This window comes from Antedon bifida, chromosome 7, assembly GCF_963402885.1.
Source record: "Antedon bifida chromosome 7, ecAntBifi1.1, whole genome shotgun sequence".
NCBI lineage: Eukaryota > Metazoa > Echinodermata > Crinoidea > Comatulida > Antedonidae > Antedon > Antedon bifida.
In genome coordinates, this window is record NC_136232.1 from 25,389,198 (window position 1) to 25,410,410 (window position 21,213).

General features: G+C 30.8%; 5 protein-coding genes across 8 annotated transcripts in view; 2 read left to right on the top strand and 3 right to left on the bottom strand.

Moving 5' to 3' along the window:
* The window catches only part of LOC144848763 (macoilin-1-like), a 148,597-nt gene that overhangs the window by 88,190 nt on the left and 39,194 nt on the right, over positions 1–21,213 (bottom strand). The gene's annotated exons all lie outside the window — the stretch shown is intronic.
* The window catches only part of LOC144848825 (LYR motif-containing protein 2-like), a 102,762-nt gene that overhangs the window by 35,153 nt on the left and 46,396 nt on the right, over positions 1–21,213 (top strand). The window lies entirely within an intron of this gene.
* LOC144848769 (mitochondrial tRNA methylthiotransferase CDK5RAP1-like) overlaps positions 332–21,213 on the top strand; it is a 73,107-nt gene continuing 52,225 nt past the window's right edge. For 2 of the 4 annotated variants that reach the window (XM_078705685.1, XM_078705686.1), the window contains exons 1-10: positions 332–814; positions 1,133–1,236; positions 1,675–1,810; positions 2,177–2,387; positions 3,479–3,599; positions 6,817–7,053; positions 7,451–7,548; positions 7,794–7,980; positions 8,092–8,241; positions 8,371–8,511. In XM_078705685.1, coding sequence (XP_078561811.1) covers positions 508–814; positions 1,133–1,236; positions 1,675–1,810; positions 2,177–2,387; positions 3,479–3,599; positions 6,817–7,053; positions 7,451–7,548; positions 7,794–7,980; positions 8,092–8,241; positions 8,371–8,511 — 1,692 coding nt within the window. In that variant the 5' untranslated portion in view covers positions 332–507. Of the gene's footprint in view, positions 815–1,132; positions 1,237–1,674; positions 1,811–2,176; positions 2,388–3,478; positions 3,600–6,816; positions 7,054–7,450; positions 7,549–7,793; positions 7,981–8,091; positions 8,242–8,370; positions 8,512–8,872; positions 9,025–9,110; positions 9,327–21,213 lie in introns of those variants that run through there. The other 2 variants (XM_078705684.1, XM_078705683.1) reach the window with 2 other exon arrangements.
* Positions 3,594–5,349, bottom strand: LOC144848828 (E3 ubiquitin-protein ligase TRIM45-like). The gene has a single exon (XM_078705762.1). It carries the CDS (start codon positions 5,346–5,348, stop codon positions 3,903–3,905), a length of 1,446 nt encoding a protein of 481 aa, XP_078561888.1. The 5' UTR covers position 5,349; the 3' UTR covers positions 3,594–3,902.
* LOC144848302 (E3 ubiquitin-protein ligase TRIM45-like) lies at positions 17,500–19,614 on the bottom strand. The gene has a single exon (XM_078705017.1). The coding sequence runs from the start codon at positions 19,612–19,614 to the stop codon at positions 17,500–17,502; it is 2,115 nt and encodes a 704-aa protein (XP_078561143.1).

The window sequence follows — 21,213 nt, forward strand, 5'->3', positions numbered from 1 at the left end:
TGTGACAATTTGACTCTTTTTAAAATCCAATTTTTGGTCAAAATGAGTAACTATTATGTGAAACTAAAATGGCATATTATTCAACAAAAAAATGTAAAAAACTATTTTTCGTGTGACAATATATCATAAGCGGTAGTATGTTGTCATTTTCTTGGAAATTTTATTATATTTTATTAAATTTATTTGTCGATAAAACGGAATTTTGGCTGTTTCATATTTTAAAAACCGTTCTGAAAGTTTGCGTTACACATTACAAAGGCGTTACAACGAGATGGTGAAACGCTATGGTTCACATAGCGCAGAGAAACGCGGTTGTTTTGATTTGCCCACATTGTACACATTTCGTATCTCTCGACGGGCCTAGAAAAGTCGAGATAATTTCTATTATTGTGCATATACCACTGTAGTATTATTGTTTAGCAGTATATAACTACACGAATAGTATAATTATAAATGCTATGTTCCCTTTTATCTAGCTGTTTATGAAAGCATTCTCGTTTCCAAAGCATGTTTTCTATCGTCAGCTCAAGCAGCAGGGCAACGTGTCGAGCAGTAGGCCAAAGTCGTATTTTATTCGCCGGTGAATTGAGGCATAGAGGGCTCCAAACTAACATCAGCGGCCTAGCCCACAGAAATAGGTCAAGTAACAATGACACAGCCCATGTTAACAATTTACAGGAAGGCCCTTCTTTAAAAGACTTTATAAAGCAAGAAGCATTACAGTATGATACTTTAAATCAACTTGAGAATGATGATGATGATGATACAATACCATATTTATCTACATCTACATTTTCTGGTCAAAATAGAAAAGGTTTGTAAAAATAAATGGTATGAATTTGTTATATGTATATAATGACTGTAGTTGTAGGTCTAGGCTAGTATTGTTACCAAGAGTTGACTTCATTGTTAATGCCACGATTAAACTCCTCGCACGTTACTATGATCGCAATGTCATTGACGCGAATATTCTTAATTGGTAAACACATTTTATGCTTATTCCAAAAATGAATTGTCAAAATAATTCTTTTGAGTGTTTATTTATTAAATATTATGTGAATAAATGTGGTTTTAATATGGCATCATCTCTGTTGATGAACCTAACAACAATTTGTGTTTATTTTCTGTTTAGTGTACTGTGAGACTTATGGTTGTCAGATGAATGTTAATGACATGGAGATTGTCTGGTCGATACTAAAAACCAACAGTTATAAAAAAGTTGATGATGTAAAAGAGGTATGATCTTTATAGGTTTCTATATTCACCCTGTAGTGTTACAACTAGAGGTTCTAGACAGAGTTTTGACTTAATATTAGTAAAATGTTTTTGCATATGTGGCGTTTCGTATTACTTGAGCTCTTCGGACTCGCTGGTGGACTAACACAAAAACTACAGCCTTTGGGCAAGTCTAAAGACTGTTTGCCTGTCGATGTATTTTTACGGCGAATTGCGTTGAATTGACACAATTTAACGATTTTACAGGAAAGGGGTAAAAATCAATGTTAAAAATCGTTGAAATCTGTAATTGAACCGAGTTCAACTTCAACGTTACTTCAACACTATAACGTTACGTCGGCAAGAAAACAAGCTTAACCCCCTCACGTCCCTTCTTAATAAATCAAACATGTTTTGTTTTTTTCTAGGATATTTAAAACATTGTTTTTCTCTTTGTAGGCAGATGTAATTTTATTAATGACCTGTGCAATAAGAGAGAATGCAGAAACCAGAATCTGGAATCGATTACAACACTTTCATTCTCTTAAGGAATCAAGGAGAGGAAAACAAGTACCACTAAAGATTGGTTTACTCGGTGAGAGTAGATACGATGATGTACAGAATATTCCAGAACTAATAAATGTCAAAATTCTTTAAAAATATGGAAATCACTTTTTGTTTAAAACTTTATTGCACCATCAATGTAGCCCAAATTGTGAGTTGACATGGTTATGTTAAATTAAAATTTGTTACAATATCTGGTTTGTGTTTTGGTCCTTATGTGTTAAGCTCTGTCTACACTATCAAACAAAAAAATGTGATGTACCCATCTATGGACATGATGATGTCATACCACTACCATTGGTCATACCACTAACATATTTGGGCAGTTTGATAGTGTAGACAGAGCTTTATGAACATTCTCCAGGTTGTTCAACTTGATTTACTTATATTCTTACAGGATGTATGGCAGAGAGGCTGAAGAAGAAGATTCTTGATAAAAGTAAAATAATTGATGTGATTGCCGGTCCTGACGCATATAGAGATCTACCTCGGTTACTGGATGTTTCAGAATCTCGTCAAGCTGCCATTAACACTATGTTATCTATTGATGAGACGTATGCAGACGTGATGCCTGTACGCCTCAACCAAAACTCACCATCTGCATTTGTGTATGTAAACTCAGTCTTGCGATTTAGAAAACAATGAGAAAAGAAGGAATACATAGCGCAAAAATACATAATTTGGCTTTTATTTTATACTCCTAAACAAACAATTTTGATTTGTTTAAACTCTAGGTTTAGCAACCACGGAAAGGATGCATATGATAACAATTAAAACATATATTATTGGATTTCTCTTTTTATTCTTCATTAAGCTTACGCTTAATGAGGGGTGTTGGAGAGACCATAATAACGAGATAGTTGGTCAAGTTCCATCTGAATACAAATTTTATCTCTTAATGATATAGTTTCCCCTTAAAAAATTTTAATTTTTGCAAATGTTTTTTTTAATATGCCATTTTAATGTCACATAATAGTTATTAACTTTTAATACCAAAAATTGGATGGAAACAAATTATATACCTGAAAAACTTTTAAAGATGTAAAACATGAAAAATAAAGATTAATTAAATCAGACTTATTTTTTAGTTTTAATAAAGTTATTCACGTTCGTAGAAAAAAAGCCGAAAAAATAATGTTTTCACTTACAAAAAGACAAAAACCCAGTGGTTGGCAGCCAATTTGACTATTTTTTGCATTACAGTTTTTTTAGCTAAATCAATTTTTTTTTCAATCCAATTTTTGGTCAAAGTGGATAACTATTCTATTATGGAACATTCAACAAAAAATGTTTAAGAATTATTTTTTCAGGGTGACAATACATCTTTACAAAAAGCAAAAAAAAAAGACTTAAAGCCAAAAATTGGAAGTCAATAGGCTTTCAGTTGAATTTAACTGTTTTTTTTGTCTTTTTATATTAGTGAAAACATTTTTTTCTACGGAAGTGATTAACTTTGTTAAAAATGCTATTCAAGGTCTTTTTTTATTATTAATCTTCAATGTTCATGTTTTTGGGGGACAGTACACCTTCAACCAATGATGTACATTTTACTTGCAGAGTTGAGCAAAACATCTTCCTACTTAAGACTTACTTTACTACTGGTGATAACAATTATCATTTATCTATTTATATATATAAACACAATAGGCATAGAACTATTTATATATAAGTATATTGTTTTTATTATCCTTAATTGTAGTTCTATAATGAGAGGTTGTGATAACATGTGCAGCTACTGTATTGTGCCTTTCACAAGAGGAAGGGAAAGAAGTCGACCTATGACCTCGATTTTAGAAGAGATCAGAGTACTTTCTGAACAGGTGAAACATTATTACGTGTTGTACATTTCTCAAATATGTCTGTCTATGTTTCTAATAATTATACTGATTTATTGCAGCAACTTTTTGTGAAAAGTTAACATTTTTTTGTACATTATATTGACGTGATAAAATGATGTTATCATCTTTATCAAATATTACTGAACATGGGGTTTTCAGCTTTCCAACTTCAACATTATCAGACACTTCATCAAGAACTTTTATTCATTTTGAACATTCTGTAAACTTTGTACTTTATAGTAGTTTAATTTTACCAATATATACTTCTAATAAATTATACTTGTACTAACATATTTGATTTGTCCAATCTGAAATCAACAAGCAATCATCTTCATCTACATTTTGGCCACCATAGTTCAGCTTGATAGAATTGATTAATTCTTTTTGTACTGTGATTGTCATTGGTGAATTTATGATGTGTTTGCCATCAACTGTCACATCTAATCTACAATCTCCCGGGCTTGTACATTTTCTTGTCAATACATATTCTCCGTTTTGTTCTTGAAACTTAGTTTGCTGTGACCATGTTGCATTCAGTTGAGTTGTATCTACTTCACATTCTTTTAGTTTTATTACTTTTATTACAATGGTTTCATTTTCTATCACAGATTCCTTTCCTTGTAAAGTTAAATGGTCAGCTGTTGTCACTTTTATTACATTTTCAGGATTGAACTTTTGTAGTTGAACAAATTGCTGTTTGATTTGATAAAAGTCAGTTTGTCCGTCATCGATTTGCTGTGTTTTTGGTAAATCATTCATTCTGTCTGTCAGTGCTCTAACTATCATTTTACCCGATGCAATTGCTGATACTTCATTGCCTTTTAATATTTGATGAAGTAAATTCAGTTTTGTTTTCATATCAGATATTGTTTTTTTAAATTCATTTATTTGTTCACCAATCTCTGTCTTTTTCTCTTCATAAATTGTTTTCACTTGGTTCTTCAGTGCCTCTCCTTTCTTTCTGATTGCCGTAATGGTTTCTTCTACACAATCTTCAATATCTTGCAAACAATTTTTCTTATTTTTGTACAGTCCTATGTCAATCTCGTAAACCTCTATTAAGCTCTTTTCTAATTCTGTTGTATAAGTATTTGCATCCTTTTCTAACTTTGTTGTAGTTTCCTTAAATGTTTTAAATGCTTCTATAATTGCTATTGGCTTTTGTCTCCCTTCACAATCTCTGTGGCCCAAGATTGTACAATTTACACAGATTGGGTTTTCACAATCCTTGCAGTAAAATTCCAAAGGTTTTTCATGAACCTCGCACTGTGGGGGATGCAATGATGCAATCTGTATTGAGCTCATTTCTTTCATCTCATTCATTGAGTATAGCTTGTGACTTCTCAAAGCTGGAATTCCTTTATGACTGGCACAACATATGGAACATATGTACTCCTTACAATCCTGACAGTAACTTTCCACTTTTTCACCCTTTTCACAAACACATTTCTTTTCAATTTTTTCCAAAAAGTGTTCAACAGTTTCAAGTATGTTTTTTAGAAATGTGTTTGTGGAAAGCTTTGTAATCCCGCCCTCAGGAATTGGGTAAGTTTTTGAGCATGTTGAACAAGTGAGTGTCCCTTTAGTTGTCACACATTTTTCTAGACATGTCAAACAGAAGGTGTGTAGACAGTTCAAAGTTTTTGGATCGTTAAGTCGATTTTTGCATATTCCACACTCAAGATGATCGTTGATGTCTTCTATAAATGTATTCACCTTACTAACAGCCATCTTGAAATAACCTGTTCACAATCAAATGGCACTTTAGGCAGCAAATCTTGTCAATCTCTGGATCGTTGAAGACTTTTATTAGACATGTGACTTAAACCGTCATGCTTCAACCATCTCAAGAATTCTATAATTAGTTATATTATGCATACATATATTTGTCATTAAAAAAAAGCTTACCTTCACAACAAAGTCTAGATTGATTAAGTTGTAATTTACACCAATAGTCGCGTTTAATCTAAAAACTTTTGAACATTGTTAACACACATTTGTTGCTGTATATTCGATGTTGCAATATAATATATTTATATATATACATATAAACAATCCTTGTTTTTCCTTGTTTATATCCTGTTTCAAACAATGGTTTGACCTTAAAACACAAGTTCCTGTATTGGATAATGCTTATGCTATTTAGTAACATAAACTAAATATATTTTGCCATGTGACTATTAACAGACTGGACTGTTATTGACCTTAACCTTGTGTCCTAATAAGTCTACATTGAAAGAAGGGTGATGATTATCATCAAACATTATTTTATTGACTTACATACCTTTAAGGTTATTTAAAATAAGTAGACTACCTTAATACAGAACTTTTATGCAAATTAGCTAACATGATCCAGGTTAATTAATGCACCTTAATTTCTTTACCAAAGATTATAAATTGGTAGCAACTTACATCATAGTTTTTTATTTTACAGGGCATAAAAGAGGTAACTCTGGTGTAGTTTGCTGATAGATTAATCAAATAGTTTTAGTAATTCAGTATTTGTAATGCTTTGGTGGTAGACAGATTTATTTCAGCAATTGTTGGCTGATGTGAAATGATGCATAATCCTTTTGCCCATATTTCTCTAATATAGTACCTGTAGCTGTAAGGATTTTATAGAGGGTGCTCGAAACCATTTTGAAAAGTGTTATTGTTATAGAGTGATTGATTTTCATGGTTCATAGATTATTGCAGTTTTAGTAATTGAATAACTTCATTGTTTTATCATGATAATCTATTACAGACATTTTTCATGGCTAATGTGAAATGTTACCTTTTGCCCATTTTGTTTCACCAATCACTTTTATGAATTTACCATCTTTATGATTTAAGAGTTGTACATTGTATCGACATGATACAATAATGTATCATATTTATCAACTACTACTACTGCTTGTGGGTATTTCAGCTTTCCAACTTCATCGAAAACTTTAATATAGTTTTTCATCATTATCGGTGAGTTTTAATCCGTGATATGATGTTAACATGAGGATATGTCCTTGGTTTGTAAAAGCTCTGTCAATAGGTCAGTTGTTTCAAGGTTAGATTATAACATATAATTATCTTACATTTTTTTCAAAAACCAAAAAAAAAACAAGTTTTTTAATAAAAATTTGGTCAATATGTTGATTAATGTCACACACTTTAACACATTTTTCTAACAGGGAGTATAAATTATCCATAATTTCTATTACAGGGCGTGAAAGAGGTGACATTACTTGGACAGAATGTTAACAGCTATCGTGATGTATCTGAAGATGTATATTATTCCAAAGAAAATGCAGTTGATACAATTGCGAAAGGTTTCAGTACGATATATAAGCCTAAAGTTGGTGGTTTACGCTTTGCAGATCTTCTTGATAAAGTCTCACTTGTTGACCCAGAAATGAGGATAAGATTTACTTCTCCGCATCCTAAAGATTTCCCAGATGAGGTAAACAGATCTTATTCAAGACAAATTTCAGATTAACATTTGTATCAATTAAAAACTGCTCTTACTCTTTTATTACATCCTTTAAAAATGGAATTGATAGATGAATTGTCAAAAGAAATTGAATATATCTCGAGTTAAAATAAAAGTGACCATAATGGTTGTCACTCCTGACCAAGTAGTTTAGGAGATCTATTTCCAAATAAAGGAATTCTATTTCCAAATAAAGAAATTATTTTTTTTCCAAATAAAGAAGTTCTATTTCCAAATAAAAAAATTCTAGTTTTCATTTCCATACTTAACAAGTAAAGGTAAAATTACCAAGATAAATAGAGATTTATTTATTCCAATAGAATTAATGTTCAGAAATATTTGTAATAAATATTTGTCCTCTTGTCAGGTACTTGATGTAATAAAGGATCGTCCCAATATTTGTAATCACCTACATCTACCAGCTCAGAGCGGTAACTCAGATGTACTTCATAGAATGAGAAGAGGGTAAATAATCATCTTTGTTTGCAATATTTAAATAGCCACAGTAGCCACGAGTACGGTTGGTAAGGTTTCAACCTGACCACTTTTTGACAGACATCTTTGCCAACACTGTAACTTCCACAGGAGATTCTTCCCTTTTTTTGCGACCACCACCGCACCACTTTCATTCTTGGGTTATAGCATGAATAGAATCCGTCCTTAAACTCAACAACCACCTAAAAGTTTAAATATTTTGCTGTTAATTTCAGGTATACTCGTGAAGCCTATCTTGATCTTGTAGAACATGTGAGGGAGGTGTTGCCTAATGTTTCGTTGACAAGTGACTTTATCACAGGATTTTGTGGTGAAACAGAAGAGGAACATCAGGACACGTTGTCACTGCTTCAACAAGTCAACTACAACTATGCATTTCTCTTTGCTTATAGTATGCGACAGGTAATACACTCTTTATCGAAAAAATTACCACCTTTACGTAATCTACTCAATCACTGAACCTCACTGTAATTATACAAAATTATACAACTTCATGTTTAAATTACTTGTTAGAAAACACATGCCTACCATCGAATGAAGGACGACGTCCCGGAGGAGATTAAAAAAATAAGATTAAATGAAATAATAAAAGTGACAAGAGAATCAATGAAGAAAGTAAATGAAGAATTTGTAGGAAGACAGGAATTGGTGCTAATTGAAGGGGTAAAGTTTTATCATGTTAAATTATTCGATCAAAATCAAGTTGGTACAGAGAATGTGCTTTACTAATTTCTAAACTTTTTTTAATTGAAATAATTTTTAATAATTTTTATTATTATTTCTTATTAACAGAAAAGTAAGAGATCAGAAGATGATTTTGCAGGACGTATTGACGCAAACACAAAAGTTATCATATCGGATAAAATTATTCCAGAAAGCGAAACGTCTGCTCATGCGCAACAAATAAGTGTTGGTGACTTCATTGCTGTTCAAGTAATTTTTTATTTTATTTCATAGTTAAATGTCATAGGTGCATGTCAAAGGTGCATGTCAAAGGTCAATGTCAAGAATGTTCTTCACTCCTAGTTACTGTGTTGTAAGACATTTATTTCATTTCATTCATTTATTCTTTATTTTGTAATCAGTAACATATAAAAAAGTATAACATATAATAAAAAGCTCTTTATATACAGTACAATACAAAAATACAATATAATCAAAAATAACGTGTTGAATGTTAAGGTAGCAATTTAAAAAAAAGAAAATTAATTTATTCTTAATTTTTACAGTTAGTGCTTTCAATACAAGTACTCCGTACAAAACTTAAAACCATTGATTTTCTATTATTTTCCAGATCACAGATTCCAATTCACAGGTTTTAAAAGGAAAAGCACTTTACCACAGTAGCTGCTCAACTTTTGCAACAACAGAAAAAGAAAGGAAATTTGCACATGGACAATTATAGTAGGTTTTATTTTATTACAAATGTAATTTAATTCAACAGTTAACCCTACATATTTTTTAAATGTCTTTCTTTCATGCAATTAAACCTATCCATTCATGATTTTCTATTTAAATTGTTGTTTTTTCAGATATCTTATACATTTGTTACTTCAATTTAATCTTAAAAGTTGACCAGAACTGGTACCTTTTAACAGCCTACTTGGTGTATTCAGAAGCTAGGTTCAGATTGCTTTGTTTGCTTCATACGTGATATGAAGGATCATTACTTTCTATAAATGACGTTGAACCTCTATATGTTCTTGACAATAAATGAAAGATAAACTTCCACTAATGATTTGTTTTCTTGTATGAATTATACTGTTTTATTCAAGTTTAGTATGATTTTTTTCTGTGTCTGGTTTTGGGATGGAGATAAAATAATCTGAGCTTCTTTGAGTTTAAAAATCAAAATAAACACACAAACAATAGTTTGTAATAAGAAAGTATAATCATTTTTGGAAATGCATTTTTTTAAGTGACATTTTCAGATATTATTATTATTCATGAAGGTGTATTGTCCCCCAAAAATATGAAAAATGAAGGTTAATAAAAAAAAGACTTTGAATAGGCCATTTTGTAGTTTTAATCAAGTTAATCATTTCCATAGGAAAAAAAACATTATGAAAGACAAATCCAATTTTTCGGCAAAGTGAATAACTATTTTGGGGCATTAAAATGGCATATTCAACAAACAATATATCTTTAATTGTAAGAATAAACTTAAACTGTTTCACATAGCAAAGAATTATTAAGAATTTGTATTCTTTCAAAATCACATTCCTAGTTAAACACTGAATTGTTGAAAAAATTAATGAAATATTGAAATACAAAAAAAAAATTGTTTTAAAATACCATCGTAATGTAGAGCAGTATTGTTTGTATGCCCCACAAGACTATTAGAATCAAAATAAGGTAATACATTGAAGTATAAAATATGTAAACAGTTTATTAAATTTCAAATATCCACTCAATGTACTATACATAATCTTTAAACACGAATCTCTAAACCCATGGTGTGCCCTACACCTCCCGTCAATACAAGTATTTGAAAAAAGGTATACACATTCCTGTGATAACCGTTACAATTGCAAAAACACATATTATTTTTATCAACTACAGTATTACCACTTAATTATCGATATTGCCATTCATTATAATAGAAAATATGAATGAATGAAATACATTATAATAAACACAAGTAATACAGTACAGAAAAAATATAGTAGTCTACCTGGCAGCTGAAATGAATTTTAGAGAGTGTGCTCTGTACCATTGGAAACTAAAGTGTTATTTTCAACTGTTCATTATTGCAAAGTTTTAGTATTTCAATATATTAGTAATTCAATATCTTCAATTTTTTGTAACTTATTGCAGCAATTTTCCGTGGCTGATGGGAAATGATACATATTGCTAAGGAACATTTTGCTTCATCAATTTCTTTAATGAAATGACCATCTTTATTGCAGAGTTGTACATTGTAATCACTTGATATAATGATGTTATTATCTTTATCAACTACTACTGCAGTCTGTTTTGTATCAAAACCACAAATTGGTACATCAAGATGTTTGATTAAAACTCCATTATTATCGGTCAGTTGTAATCCATGTTGTGACGTTAATATGAGAATCTGTCTTTGGTTTGTAGAAGTGACATCTATGATACTTGTATCAGGTTGTGACCATCTATTGATAACCTGACCATTACCAATGTTAAATACCACTGTACCATTGTCACCATCAGCTACATAGACAACATTTGATTCCTCATCTACATGGATACCTCTTGGATTTTTTAATTCTTCTTGACCAAATGTTTTAACCACCTCACCATGCATATTGCATATGGTAATGCACTCCTTACCACTGCACTCCTTACCACTGAATGTTATGTCACCATTTTTCATTTTGAACATTCTGTTAACTATTGTACCTTTTGGTAGTTTAATTTTACCAATGCGTTCTCCTGATGTGTTATACTTAAGTATTTTATTTGTCAAACATGAAACCAGCAAGCAATCATCTTCATACTTAAGTACATCTTGACCAAGAAGGTCTAGTTTGATAGATTTTAACAATTCTTTTTCTACTGTTATTGTCTTCGGTGAATTTATAATGTCTTTGCCATCAACTGTCACATCTAATCTACAAACTCCTGGGCTTGTAACATATTTTTCCAATATATATTTTCCTTTTTTTTCTTTAAACTTAACTTTTTCCTGCTCATGCTGTGTAGACCATGTTGCATTCAGTTGAGTTGCATCTACTTTACATTTATGTAGTTTTCTTACATTTACTACAATGGTTTCATTTTCTATCACAGATGCATTTCCTTGTAATGTTAGATAGTCAGCAGTTGTCACATTTTTCGCATTTTCTGTGGCGATCTGTTGTAGTTCAACTAATTGCTGTTTGATTTGGCAAAAGTGAATTTGTCCATCGTCAATTGGCTGTTTTTTTGGTAAATCATTCATTTTACTTGATTTCCTTGATGATGCTTCATTGCCTTTCAATAATTGATGAAGATAATCAAGTTTTGTGTTCACATCAGCAACTGTTTTATTTAATTCTTTTGTTTGTTCATCGATCTCTGTCTTTTTTATTTTATAAATTGTTTTCACTTGCTTCTCCATTGCCTCTCCATTCCTTTTGATTGTCTTGATGGTTTCTTGTACATACTCTTCAATATCTTGCAGACAATTTGATTCATTTTTATCCAGTTCTGTATCAATCTCATGAATTTCTTTTAAGCTGTTTTCTAATTTTTTAGAAGTATTCATAAATATTTGAAATGCTTCTGAAATTGCTATTGGCTTTGCTGTAGCTTTACAACCTCTGTGACCCGAAGTTGTACAACTCTCACAGATCGGGTGATCACAATCTTTGCAGTAAAATTTAAAATGTTCACTGTGGGCCTCACACTGTGGGGGATATAATGATGCAATCTGCATTGAGCTCATTTCTTTCATGGAATGCAACTTGTGATTTCTCAAATTTGGAATTCCTTTGTGACTAGCACAACAAATGAAACATATGTACTCTTTACAATCCTGACAGTAACTTTCTACTTTTTCACCCATCCCACAAACACAATTCTGTGCATCTTTCTCCAAAAGTTCAGTTTCTAAAATGGTGTTTAGAAACGTGTTCGGTGCAAGCTTGTGAAGACCGCCCTCTGGAATTGGATATGTTTCGCAGCATGTTGGACAAGTGAGTGTCCCTTTTTTTTTCACCCATTTTTCTAGACATGTCATACAGAAGGTGTGGAGACAAGTTAAAGTTCTTGGATCATTAAGTTGATCAGTGCATATGCTACACTGAGTGAGATCATTGATGTCCGGCTTACTGGCAGCCATGTTGGAATTACCTGTAAACAATTATACTTTATAAACATTATTTGGAATTTGCTTTATTTGATATAATTTGAATAGAATATTCTAAGATTATTGACTCTACTTACTCTATTTACACAGAAAAAATTTTTTTTTTGCTTCTTTTGTACAATTTTACTAAAGATTTGTAATTGTAGAAAAAACATTAAAAAGAAGAAGTTTTTTCATGAATATTTAAACTGAGCAAAAAAACAGGAATAAACCAGTAGCAACAATTAATTTTCTGTGATTGTCTAACCTTACCATTGGCTTTATATAAACAAAATAATTGAATTGAACAACGATAATTGCTTCTGATAATAAAAGAATATAAATGGAAAGATTATCCTTTTGTTTCACAATTGAATTTATAATTAACTGTTAGATTTTCTTAAATGTATTAACTAAATGTATTAACTATTTAATAAAAATAAAAACGCCAAATTAGGAAGGTGACTACTCTGGTGATTGATAAAAAATACTATTTAAATCAATAAAATGTTCTTATAAAACATATTAGTGGCAAAATTTATCTTATAGGATAACAAATTTCCTGTATTAGAATGATGTGGATAATTAGCAAAAATGCTTTAATGCAGCAACTCAAATCTCATCTCATACTATTAGGAATTTGCATTGCAGACAGTAAAGTTTATTGAAAATTGTTTTTTTCATTCATATTTCAGGTTCAGGATTGCACAGGTTTAAAATCTAGGCCACAGTGATTTCAATAGATGTTTGTTATATCAACAAATGTTTGTTAACCATTGTCAATGAGATCCTAATATTAGGTTAAAAATTAAATAACCTATGGATGGAAAACAAAATGTAAACTTATAAATGACTAAACATAAATGCTTAGTGATCTCTCACCTGTTTTTGAATCAACATCATCATCATCATCTGAAACTTCTTTAGACGATAATTCCACAGATTTTTCTATTTCATAAGATATTTTTAAAAGGTTACAAAATATTATATTCAGTGATATTATCTACCTGCACTATATGAAGTCTTAATGCCTCCTTAAATTGTTATATTTTGTTGAAAATGTGTGCAAGTAAATCACTCTAAAAAGTGCACATCCCATCTTTATATCCATAATGTATGAAAAGCAAGAATCTGCGGCCCATCAGTCTGTAACATATCAGTTTTTTTTAGATTGGGTTATTGGTTTAAAAATTCCTTCTTCTTCGAGCATATAGAGTGCTTCTTGATATTTTTCTTTGTCAATGTATGTTGTCCATTCCATTTGAAATTTCTGCTGCTGCTTCTTTGCCAATAATATTTCTGATAATTTTACAAGAAGCTTTCCGCTTTGAAACATTTCCCAAAGGTTCACCAGAGCAGCAGGATCCAGCACAGATAAGTTGAATATTATAGAACCATGTTCTGCATTGGTTAATTTTAACCCATTTTCTTGACAGAAATGAATAAATCGCTGTATTGCTGAAAATAGAATTTTCTCATCATCTTTATTCATTGTGTTTTCATATTTGTAAAGTTCAACTATGAAATCACAAATGCTTGGTATTGACAGATATCTTCGATTTTCTTTAAGAAAATTGGTTAAAAATTGCAGTTTGTTATCAATACTTCTTAATTCAGATGGCCTAACATCAGTGAGAGTAATCTGTGATGATTGCAGAGTTTGATTAATTGTTCTTTGTATTAATTGCAGTTTTTCATCAATGGTGTTTAGTACAGATGGCATATGAGTTGATAAAGATTGTAGATTTTCATCAACAGCTCTTAGTAATGATGGCCAAACTTTATAGACTTTTGGTAAAGATTGCAGTATTTCATCAATAGTTCTTTGTAGTGACTGCAGTTTTTCATCAAGATTTCTTGATGGGCTATCTTCAGTGGAAGTCCTTTGTGACAGAGATTCATCGCAGATCTTTTTTTGAGGTTGTTGCTTCTCAAAGTCAGTCTTCCGTTTCAGAGTGACTGATATTTGAATATCTGTAATAAATAAAAAAATACATTTAATATTTTATTATTAATTAAACTACTTACCTTACCTTTGTAGAAATACATAGTGTATTGCAAATCCTACTTTACTTGTGTCTGCCATGTTAGCATTTGATTAATGTATAACAAAAATAAGTTTGTTTACTGTGTGCACCAATAATGCATGTAGTTTAAGAATACAATTTAAGACAGTTTATAAATATCAGTTTCATTGTTAACAGCAAAATGTTTGTTTCAAATTATATGGAGAAAATTTAATATTGGAGTACTATGGACATTTATTTATGAGTAAGTAAGTAACTTTTTAAAACTAAACTAAATTAAAAATTATTTTTTATAATGTTAAAATGTTCCATGACTTACCTTTAGTAAGAGTTTTTACAGCCCTATGTAGTCCAAGACCCTTTAATATCTCAATAAATTCATCAATTTTGTTATCTTCTTCACAAATTACATTAGTGTGATGTAAATCCATGAGAAGACTCCATCCATCGTGATAGTTCTTTGGAGGATGATTGTACACATTATCAATTTTGTTCACATCCTCCTGTATCAGTACATTGCCTAAATTCAGAATCTTTTGTTGATGATGACTGAATTTTGTAATAATGATTTTTCTAACATCAGGAAAAGATGGAAAGTGAATTTTAAGTTTGTCTACAAGAGCAAACTGTTTAGTGGCCTTTATGGTATCATGAAGTAGAGTAAGATCATTTGAACTCAGATCTCCAGAATCACGTAACTTATTCAGCAAGTCCATCGTTGTAGAGGCTTTATCTAAGGCAGCTTCTGAAATGTAACCTTGAAACAAAACTTTCAGTTGCTTAAGAAGTGACCGTTCATCATACCAAGTTGAAAAACTTACTAAAGCCTGATTAAATTTGTTAAAGGTTTCTGGAATGAAAGAGAAGAAAATAAATTAATATAATTTACAGGACTATTTACGTTAAGTTAATGTTAAACATCCCTTGAATAACATATTCTTGTTTTACAGTTAATACTTTTGTTTATTCCTTCTTATTTAGTAATATAAAACTTGGCACAACTTAATTAAACTTCCATTTAAAGAATAAAATTTGAAAAATTCATGTTACATCACTAAATAAGCAATTATACATAGAATCCAAAATATGACCAACTAGAGATACCAAATACCAAATTATACTACTTAAAATATTTAAAGGACAAAATAACACTTTTTTTTCTTAATTGTCATCTATAACAATGTGCATAATTATTTAAATCCAGAATTTGTAAAATTGAACCTACCTGGTTTAGCCATTTTGTCAAATAACAGTGCTTGTTTTCTATCTATTGATGTATTTCTGAAAAATGGAGAAAAAAATCTGTATGGCCAGGCATGTTCAAGTGCTGTTTTTTATTCAGTATAATTATATTTGTGAATATGCTATAGCATAACTATTATCAAGTTTAAACAAACTGGTCAATTGGTCAGATGTTTGTACTACTCTGACGTACTTGTATTTGTGACTCACAACCTCCAGATTACTAGCCTGGGGTTCATACCTCCGAATTTGCACTGATAACTCTAGTTAGATTCAAACATGCAACATTAGGTTTAAATGGAAACGTTAACAATTTGTGACAATATGCTTTTGGAGAAAAAAATAAAATATATGGGAAAGTTAGCTTCCAAATATACAGTTGGTAGGAAAGGCTGTGACCCCACCCTTATCCACCAGATACAACAATCCAATGTGTATTTAATATTAAAATGAGTACAAAATGTGTGTAAAAAGTAATGAAAAATACCTTAATTCCAAATTTTAAATACAATTCTTAAATGATATAGGTGTAAGCTTCCAACTCCAACAGTCAACAGAATCAATTTCCTCATAAATTGAGTCTACAACCAGCCTTTCTGCAAACATACTTTTATTATGTGAAATAGACTTAGTATTGATGTGTTGTAGGTGTTCAGTCATCTGAATAGTTGAACCACTGATACTGTGTTCATTCGACCTATAAACCTTTTTACTATTATTATATTATTAGTGTATTATATATTCAGTGACTTAAATCATAAAGACTTTGATAATAATATGTTTGTGCACACAAACTAAACTTTTCTATAGCATTTATCAGCCTATTCAATAGAGAGGGAAATGGCAACCAACATGGCTAACTAAAATGTTGTATAATAGATTGTATAACAGCAGACCTTTTGCTATGGTTCTGTATGCTGTACTGTAGGGCTGTAAAAGAAAGCTTAGAAAAGACACAAACAGCTAATATGAATATTGAAATTCCTTTTATAATGCTTATTTTATTTCAATTTTCACTCTTTCTGAATTACAACACAGTTTATGTACATATTAAACCAAAATAACAAATACTCTATCTTTACACGCACTGTAGTGCTAAGAGGTTTACAATACAGATACATAAATGAATTCTCTCTACATAAGCCACATTGGTAAATATTTAAATTATCAGAATCACTGTTGGATTTGATATTGACTTAAACTAATAGAATAAAAGCTGAATTACTAAAGCTCTGTTTACACTATCAAACTAGTTTGACAACAAAGTGTGATGTGCCCAAATATGGTAGTGATATGGCCAAATATGGTAGTGGTATGACATCATCATGTCCATATATGGCCACATCACATTTTTTTGTCACATAAAATTTAATAGATAAACTTTCACTATAATAACTTTGTTTCTTGAAGTACAAATGTTATTGTTTTATTCAGTTGTTGTATGAATTCTGGTTTTGAGACAAAGGCGGATCTGACCTAGGTTAAAAATGTCAATAATTGTTTAACTGTTTCTGATATTTAAACCATGTCATATTAGTAGTAAAAAACAAATCAAAATATATACTGTAACCAAATATAGTGTGCAATACTAATTAGAATAATAATTTTTGGAAATCCTTTTTGTGGAATGATATTGGATATGAATTTATAAAAATACAGTATAATACAATATTGTAAACACAGGTAATATACTAAGCCTAATACAGTACAGAAATATAATATACAGTACAGAAATATAATATACTGTAAGGATTTTAGAGAGGGTGGTCCATACTGTTAGAACAATTTTGAAAAGTGTTATTGTTACAGAGTGATTGATTTCCACGGTTCATAGATTATTGCACAGATTTAGTAATTGAATATCTTCAATGCTTTGTTATACTGATCTATTACAGCAATTGTTCGTGGCTGATGCATGCATGAAATGATGCATAATCCTAATGCCCACTTTGTTTCACCAATCACTTTTATGAATTTACCATCTTTGTCAAAGAGCTGTACATTGTGGTAACATGATACAATGATGTTATCATCTTTATCAACTACTACTGCACGTGGGTTTGTCAACTTTCCCACATCATTATCTGATGCTTCAACAAGAACTTTGATTGGTCTTCCATCATTATCAGTCAGTTGTAGTCCATGATGCGAGGTTAATATGAGAATCTGTCTTTGGTTTGTAAATGTAACATCCATGACACATATATCAGGTTGTGACCATTTATGGATGACCTGACCACTAGATATGTTATAGGCCACTGTACCGTTGTAACCATTAGCTACATAGACAACATTTGATTCCTCATCTACATGGATACCTTCTGGAGATGACAATCCTCTTCTTTTACTGAATGTTCTAATCACCTTACCATTCATATTGCATATTGTAATGCACCTTTTACCTCTATCACTGAATATTATCTCACCATTCTTCATTTTGAACATTCTGTTGACTCTTGTGCATTGTGGTAGTGTAATTTCACCAATGTGTTCTCCGGATGTTTTATACTTAAGTATTTCTTTTGTCTGACATGAAACCAGCAAGCAATCATTGTCACACTTAAGTACATCTTGACCACCATAGTCTAATTTGATAGAATTGATTAATTCTTTTAATACTGTGATTGTCATTGGTGAATTTATGATGTGTTTGCCATCAACTGTCACATCTAATCTACAATTTCCTGGGCTTGTACATTTTCTTGTCAATACATATTCTCCATTTTCTTCTTCAAACTTTACTTCTTCCAGTCCTTCTTGTGTAGACCATGTTGCATTCAGTTGAGTTGCATCTACTTCACATTCCTTTTGTTTTCTTACTTTTACTTCCATGGTTTCACCTTCAATCACAGGTGCATTTGCTTGTAATGTTAGATAGTCAGCTGTTTTTTCAGTGTCCATAAGTTTTAGTTGAATAAATTGCTCTTTGATTTGACAAAAGTAAATTTGTCCGTCGTCAATTGGATGTGTTGTTGGTGCATTTTTAATTCTGTCTGTCAGTGCTTTGACTATCATTTTACCAGATTCAATTGCTGATACTTCATTGCCTTTTAATAATTTATGAAGTAAATTCAGTTTTGTGTTCACATCAGATATTGTTTTTTTTAATTCACTTATTTGTTCATCAATCTCTTTCTTTTTTTTTTCATAAATCGTTTTTACTTGCTTCTCCATTGTCTCTCCATTCTTTTTGATTGTCTTAGTAGTTTCTTGTACATAATCTTCAATATCTTGCAAAGATTTTGATTTATTTTTTTCCAGACCTGTATTGATCTCTAGAATTTCTTTTAAGCTGTTTTCTAATTCTGTTGTAAAAGTATTTGCATCCTTTTCCAATTCTGTCAAAGTTTCCGTAAATGCTTTAAATAACTCTGAAGTTCCTATTGGCTTTTGTCTCCCTTCACAATCTCTGTGACCCAAGATTGTACAATTCACACAGATTAGGTGTTCACAATCTTTGCAGTAAAATTCTAAAGGTTTACTGTGAGCCTCACACTGTGAAGGATGCAATGATGCAATCGGTATTGAGCTCATTTCTTTCATCTCATTCATTGAATATAGCTTGTGACTTCTCAAAGCTGGAATTCCTTTATGACTGGTGCAACAAGTTGAACATATGTACTCCTTACAATCCTGACAGTAACTTTCCACTTCTCCACCCATCCCACAAACACAATTTTTGTTATTCTTTTCTGAAAAATGTTGAACAGTTTCTAAAATGTTGTTTAGAAATGTATTCGGTGCAAGGCTTTTAAGCCTGCCCTCTGGAATGTTGTAGGTTTTGCAGCATGTAGGACAAGTGAGTGTCCCTTTTTTCGTCATCCATTTTTCTAGGCATATCAAGCAGAAGGTGTGTAGACATCTTAAAGTTCTTGGATCCTTTAGTTGATCAGTGCAGATGCTACACTCGAGATGCTCATTGATGTCTTCTAAAAACTTATTTGTATTACCAGCTGCAGCCATCTTGAAATACCTTGTGAAAAATCAATAATATTGTATCAAGCATTTATGAAATTTAATCCAATATGGTTGTTATTAATAATTTGACTGATTTGATAACTTACAATGTAATGTTGTGTTTGTCTGGCTTACTGTAATGTAATCATGAGATAGTTTTCCTTGCAATTCTGTGGGCATAAATTATATTACAATGTCACAGGTTAAAATATGTATTGTCCTCCAATACAGTAAAACTGTAAGTAGGTCATTTTGCAGTTTTAATAAAGTTATTATTAACTTTTGTTTAAAAAAAAAAAAAAATAATGATTTCACTTTCATTTGACTACTTCATTTTTTTGGATACAAATTCAACACTTTTTAGTTTTTATTTAATTTACAGTTTATCATGTGAATCATTTTTTTTATCCTTTATGGTAAAAGTGAATAACTAATGTGAGGTTAAAACAGTCACAGTTAACGGAAATTAGTTTTCCTTTAAGTGTGTAATGTATTATTCAAACATATACATATACGTATACATATACTGTAGACAATATATTTCTTATGTATATTTCTTTTAATCGTTCATTCTACAGTAAACGAGGCAGATGGGGCACTTGTGTTAAGAGTGTTCAATCATAGTTTTTTTTAAATAGATGTGTGGGTTAGACGTCAAACAAACCCACCGTTTTAGAGTCAGATATAGCAATAATAATGTAGGCTTTTTGTGCGCAAGTGTCCATCAGAAAAAAATGCTCATGGCACTATTTTACAATAAATAATAAAAAAGCTTTACAAACTACATATGGCATTATAACACATTTCACAATAAAAAGAGAAAAGTCAAAAGAATAGTCTGTATTTCTTCTTACCTTGATTCTCTTTATAGTAGCTAACTTCACGGTAGCCAGTTTACTATAGACCATCACCAAGGCTGTGCCAGACATATATTGCACTTGTCTAAAGTATTGAATGTCATATATTTTCATCTATTATTGTATTTTCGTTTTATTTCCAACAACATCTGTTGGAAATTTTAGCAATGGTTCATTTCATAGACAGTCGATAGCGCTCAATTTACCTGATTTGTTTTATTCAAACTCAATTAATTAAAAGGACATAACAACTTTCATATAAATATCCCTACAAAATATTGTAATTTAGGTGATCATTACATGCTGGACCAATATTGAACATGACCTAATTTGCCGAAATTCCTCCTCGATGTATTGTCCCCCAAAAACATGAAAAATGAAGATTAATTAAATCAGACTTTGAATAGGTTATTTTGTAGTTTTAATAAAGTTAATCACTTCCATAGAAAAAAACCATTAAAAAATAATGTTTTTAAATGACAAAATAAATGGTTACATTCAACCAAAAATCCACAGCCAATATGACTATTTTTTGCTTTAAATTACAGTTTTTTTAGGTAAAAAGTTTTTTCTATCCAATTTTTGGTCAAAGTGGATAACTATTATATGACATCAAAATGGCATATTATTAGAAAAAAAAAAATTTTAAGACATTTTTTCCAGAGGGACAATACATCTTTAGGTCTGCAAATATGTTTGAAATCTAAGGGTCTGTTTCTGCTGCATAGCACCGAATAAACTGTTTATA

Bases quoted from the DNA above. Each gene is read 5' to 3' on its own strand.
- LOC144848302 (XM_078705017.1), bottom strand. From the start codon at position 19,614: ATGGCTGCAGCTGGTAATACAAATAAGTTTTTAGAAGACATCAATGAG.
- LOC144848828 (XM_078705762.1), bottom strand. From the start codon at position 5,348: ATGGCTGTTAGTAAGGTGAATACATTTATAGAAGACATCAACGATCAT.